The sequence below is a fragment of the Pteronotus mesoamericanus genome, unplaced genomic scaffold, assembly GCF_021234165.1.
Source record: "Pteronotus mesoamericanus isolate MK-2021 breed Mesoamerican mustached bat unplaced genomic scaffold, CSHL_Meso_final contig_68, whole genome shotgun sequence".
Lineage (NCBI taxonomy): Eukaryota > Metazoa > Chordata > Mammalia > Chiroptera > Mormoopidae > Pteronotus > Pteronotus mesoamericanus.
Genome location: NW_026555234.1, coordinates 2,942,077 through 2,947,443, shown reverse-complemented (window position 1 = coordinate 2,947,443; position 5,367 = coordinate 2,942,077). Strand labels below are relative to the sequence as shown.

At 56.1% G+C, this 5,367-nt stretch overlaps 1 protein-coding gene across 3 annotated transcripts; it reads right to left on the bottom strand.

The window, feature by feature from the left end:
• Nucleotides 1-2,218: 2,218 nt before the first annotated feature.
• Nucleotides 2,219-3,922, bottom strand: MRFAP1L2 (Morf4 family associated protein 1 like 2). 3 transcript variants are annotated; one of them, XM_054582223.1, is made up of 3 exons: nt 3,439-3,922; nt 2,944-2,972; nt 2,219-2,572 (listed from the first exon to the last, which is right to left on the bottom strand). In XM_054582223.1, exon 1 carries the CDS (start codon nt 3,811-3,813, stop codon nt 3,454-3,456), a length of 360 nt encoding a protein of 119 aa, XP_054438198.1. In that variant the 5' UTR covers nt 3,814-3,922; the 3' UTR covers nt 2,219-2,572; nt 2,944-2,972; nt 3,439-3,453. The 3 variants fall into 3 exon arrangements, with proteins under 3 accessions (XP_054438198.1, XP_054438195.1, XP_054438196.1); XM_054582220.1 differs by having other exon boundaries at nt 2,219-2,972; XM_054582221.1 differs by lacking the exons at nt 2,219-2,572; nt 2,944-2,972 and adding an exon at nt 3,039-3,203.
• Between the last annotated feature and the right edge of the window lie 1,445 nt (nt 3,923-5,367).

Sequence of the window (5,367 nt, the reverse complement as noted above, 5' to 3'; positions counted from 1 at the left end):
GCGGTGGGAGTTCTCAGCCCCGGGGGTCAGGCCAGCACAGCGCACCGCCTCGGCGCTCGCTCCCCTGCGAGGCCCCGCCTGCCCCTCTCCAGACGCCCAGGCAGGGCTGCAGAGTCAAAGGGGCCGAATGTTTGGAAGGCTCTCAACATTTCACCTTTAATCTTCTTTCACATTTTTATTACTTTATTAGAAAATGATTATTTTGGTACTTTACTCATTTGGTTTTTTTTTTAATATAGGGAAGTATAATAACAAAACAAAGAGCGGACCCTAAGCGCCCCGCTCTGACCACTTCTCTGGGCTCCCCCCGCCCGGGCCCTGCCACGGGCCGCAGCCCGAAGCTGCTGATGGGGGCTCCTCTGCGCTGCCGGCGCTCGCCCGCCCGTTTTCAGCAAACCCCGGAGGGCCCTGCCGCTCCCTGTTCTGGAGCTCGTCAGAAGTCGGAGCGACAGGCGCTTGCCTACAAGGTTACTACCTGCACTTCTGTAACACCCCAGGGGTCCGGGTGCACTTGAACTCTGAACAGCCCTGCTCCAGGGCTCCAGAAGCAGCCGCACGTGTGAGACTTCTGTAGGCAGTGGTATGTCATCTTAAGTAAAAAATACTTTTTCCTGTCAAACATTCAAGTAAATTGAGACTTCAGAAGGCACCAGTGTGTCCCTGGGCATCAGGTCCCAGAGCAGAGACCCCAGGTGGAGAGCAGACACGTGGGTCAGGTTTAAAGTCTTCCAAGTCACAGGAAGACCTCCACAGCCCTGCCTCCCAGCTCCCTCGGAACACCCACAGCCCTCTCCAGCGGCACCCGGCCGGTTCCAGACCCGTGTCCCCTGGGCCTGGGGGGCTTATGCTTCTGGGCCCAGACCACAGGTCACCGGCTCTGAGAAGCACCCTCAACCTCCCCACGCCCAGCCGCTCCTCCGCTGTGCCCTGTCCACGGCGGACACCGCTGCCCACGCTGGTCTGCTGGCACGTCCTGGCCTGCACTTGGGGTCCCAGGCTGGTTATTCCCAGGACCGTCTTCCACCTGCAAAGATGCCCTGGCTCGTCTGACAAAAGACGTGGCCACCCTACGAGGGAGCGCGGGCAGCAAGCCCGTCCCTTGCACGCCCCCAACCGCCCCTCAGCGCACCCCACAAGCAGCACCTCCACAGCGCCGTGCACACCCCGGCCCATGCCTGCATGACCATGGGGCCCAGGCGCCCCCGGCTTGTCATGGGACGCCTCCCAGCTCTCCTCCTTGCTCAGTCCCCATGGTCAGCGTCCCCCGTAGCAGCTGGGGAGCCTCTTCCTACGTGGTCAGAACCCCCGTCGCTCAACCAGGTAACAGCTCCTTCTGACCCGTCGGTTCCCACTAGTCCTGCCACCTGGGTGCCTGCTCATCCCACCTGTCTGGAACCCCTCCCTGGATGGCCCTGTGCACCCCACATGCCTCTCAAGTGCCACTGTCCAAGGTGTCACCTGACCACCCTGTGCAATCAGCAGCACCCTTTCTGTTTTTCCTACAGGACTTACTGATGCCATAACATGTAACCTTGCCTCCTGCCTTACCAGGGCCAGGGTCGGCTCTAAGCCTGCGAACGGCAGACCGACTTGTCGGAGCTCCGCGCGGGTGCACTGCTGCGGCTGCACACCTGGGGGCGCTCGTGGGGAGTGCAGGATGAGCGCGCGCGCAGGACTATCTTAAACAGCTCGGCCACCTCTCCTGGAAGCCCCTGGTGTGCAGTGGGGTGGAACGGCACATGGTCGCAGGACTCTGTGACCGCGTGGATTACAGCTTCCTGAGGGCGGGGCCGGGCCAGATTCTCCCATGAGGTCCCTTCCTGCTCTGCCCCTCCCCCCCCCAGTCCCGGTCCCCACACCCCCACCTGCCTGGGGCTCCACAGGCTTTGAACTTTCCTCAATAAGCCCCTGACCTCCAGGTCACAATGACAGCCAATGAGAAACTTCCATTTTGAAAGAAATTTATTCATCTCACCTTTTCCTGGCCAAGTCAATGGCTTTGGTCATTTGTACAAAGATTCTAAAAACTGGCTTTCGGCATCTGTTCTTCCAGGCAAATGAACTTTATCGTAACAAGCTTCGAGCTCTGCTGGCCTGGGATGGGAGCCAGCTAAGCCTGGAAGTCGCCTCCCGCTGCCAGTCCGGGGCTCTGTGGCCGCCGGCCCGTGCTTTCCTCCCCAATCCCCCCGCCCCCCGCCCCGAGGTTATGTGCATTTCGGCAGAGAAGCCCCTAAAACACGTGACTATTATATAAAAGTCAGCAAGTACATGTAGTAACTAGAATACATCCCCTATCCTAGGTTACTCACCAGACAGGTTACATGATGTGCACCAATTAACATGACACAGAAAAATTACATTTCTGAAAAAAAGAAAAAAAAAATAACCACAGCTTTTTTCCTCTGATCTGACAGAGTGCACTGTCCCTAAATTCATTCACCACCATCCTCCGCGCCGGACTGTCCTCTGGGCCGTCCCAGTCGGATCCAAAGAGGCCTCCACACCCTCCCCTGCGGGATGGGTTCTTGCTTCAGCAGCTGCAGCCAAGGTGCGTCTTGTCTCTTGCAGAACTCTGACCTCGGGGGGCCCAAATTCCAGGAAGCATAAAAAAATAGCAAAGCACAAGGTATACTTGCAAACTTTAAAAATACAAGAGCCACAGTAACAAATATGACCACACAGCAGCTTACATCTAGGTCCTGTTTTTTCCTTCTCTTTGTTTATGTAAGAGCATTTAATAAAAAGTAAAATGCATCTAAACTGTCTTTTCCAAGCTGAATACACCTAACAATCATAATCCACATATGACAATATAATACTGAATTCATCTGCCAGAATGGTACTGGAGATGGCGCGTTTACTATGATGAAAACGCGGACAGAAAAACAGGAGAGAGAGACAGACTCGTGGTTTCAGCCTCTCCAAGCGGTCAGTCCTCCTTACCAGCCGCGCAGAGCCCGTCAGCGGATAACCTGGAGAACAAGCGGGGAAACCCATCAGCATAAAAGAACACAACGTAAACACACACCCTCCGCCGTGCACAAAGCTGCCCCCTGCCACAGGGTCATCCTGAAACGCTGCAATTTCACCGAAACATTTACCAGTTTCCAGCCTGACTTCAGTTTCACAATTCTCCCACGCGTCTCCTCTTCTTTTGCCCTGTGGCCTATGTTTCCACCTTAGTGGCTGGGCTGGTCCCCATTCTGCAAATAGTTCCTCTAAGCGTTATGTTTCACAACTGCATACCAATCTACTTCCTTCTCATCACTAACGTTAAGAAAGTAAAATCGTATCTTAAGCGAAAGTCGCAGCAGTCTCCTCGACCTCCGCCGGCCTCCGCGGCCCCACACCGCCTCCCACCGCCCAGCAGCGATGCACTTCGGGGCAGCGCATTAAATCCCCCTCCAGCAAGCCGGTCGCCGCCGGCCCGAGACGCACCTGTCCCCGCATCCTTCAGTAACACTCGTAGCTGTCTATCAGCTGGTGGAGCTCCACGATCCGCTTCCCCATCAGCGCGGCCTCCACCGCCTTTTTCTCCACCTTCTCACACAGCTTCATCACCCGCTCCTCCGCCTCGGCGCCCGGGCTGCGGGCGGGGTCCAGGGCGCTCTCCTCCGAGGCCTCCACCTCGCTCTTGATTTCGTCCAGCAGGCTCTCGATCTCCAGCAGCTTCCGGCGGGCTCTCAGGTGCGCGCGCACGTGCTCGCGCTCGAGGGCGGTGACGTCCCGGCGGACAGCGTGCAGTGCGGGGCTGAGGCACCTCTCCCAGTCCTGCTCGGGCTCCCGCTCCTCGTCCGCGTCCACGGGCCGCATCGCGCCGCCCGCTGCCGCCCCCCGCCGCCCCTCGTCGCCCCGCGGCCCCCGCAGCCCGGTCACCGCGCCCGAGAGGCCGGCCGGCCGACAGCGAGCGCCGGGCGCGGGGCTGAGCTCGGTGGAACCGCCACTGTGACGAGCAACAGGTTCTTTGAACTTTCGCAGCCGAGGCGGCGTCCAAAATGGACTCCCAGCCGTCTGCCGGAGCTCTGCTGGCGTGCGGCCCTTTTACGACGCGTTGGAGCTCCTTTACGGTCACGCAGCTGGTGGGAACTGGCTGACACGCGCTCGCACGTGCACGCTCCCGTCGCCCTCCAGCGCTCTAGCGCCCGAAGTCTTCTGCCCGGATTCCGTGTCTAGCCCGTCGCCCTCTCTGCACCAGTGTAGTAAAGTAGCTTACTCTAGCGCTTACTGTGTTACGCTTTAAGTCCTTACCGTTCTGAGCCATAAACTAGCAAGTGAAGTTGGTACTGTTAGAATGTTTGCACACCCCGAGCAAGTAGGTGACTTACCCGGTGTGTGCATTTCAGCCTCGACACGGTTGTCGGGCAGTTGCTTTTCCCGGAAGCCAGCTGAGAACTGCGATACGACAGTGCTGATGCCAATGGCCTTGTTCTCCTTACAGCCCTACCCAAACTCCGCCCCTGCCTTTGTCTTGGGTTTTGGTGTTGTATGCGTCTTGCTTTACGGAATTAGTGTAGGTGTAATTCAGCACTGTTCTCCCGCCCCCAATCTGGCACCGAGTATGCCCTCCGAGAATAATACTGAAAGAATTCATTCTTCATTATGCTGTATAAGCACCTCTATGAGACTACAAGCCCTCGGGGCAAGTACTTGGTCATCTATTTCCCTACAGCCATCACGCGTGGCACACAGTAGGCGCTCAAAAAATGTTGCATTGACATTATTTCCCAACAGATATATGTATATGCAATTACTACTGTATGTTGTCATTGCGAGATGGATGATGTTTCTAGGTTGTTTAGTCTTTGTCCAGCTAGCAGGTAATACTGGGGAGACCCTCTTCATTGGTTGGCCAGGGGTGACTCAGCTTCTGTAGGCCACTCTCTGATCGCTGCCCATGGTCCCCTCCATATTCAAAGCCAGCAACAGCTCGTCAAATCATTCTCAACCTCTGAATGTCTCTGACACCCCTTGTGCTCCTAGCCAAAGAAAACTGCTTTCAAGGGGCTCTCATGAATGGATTAGGTGTACCTGAATAATCTCCCTTTTGCGATATAATGGAATATAATCACAGGAGTAACCCCCGGGAGCAAAGATCACAGGGGGGCATCACAGGATCCCAGGAATGCTCAGGGCATGGTCTCACGGCAGCTGGATATGACAAAAGTAATGGTCGTTAAGTCTAGAGAGCTAAACATCCCTCACAAGGACTGGTGTTGCTTGCTTTGGTACATGAGTGGATGGAATAAAATACATGGCAAATCCACACAATTTTTGAGGCAGCCATATTAGCAAAAACGCTGCCCACCTGGACGAAGAGAGACTAAGACTGTTCAAAATGCAAAAAGACTTCTAGACTCCCGATTTTCT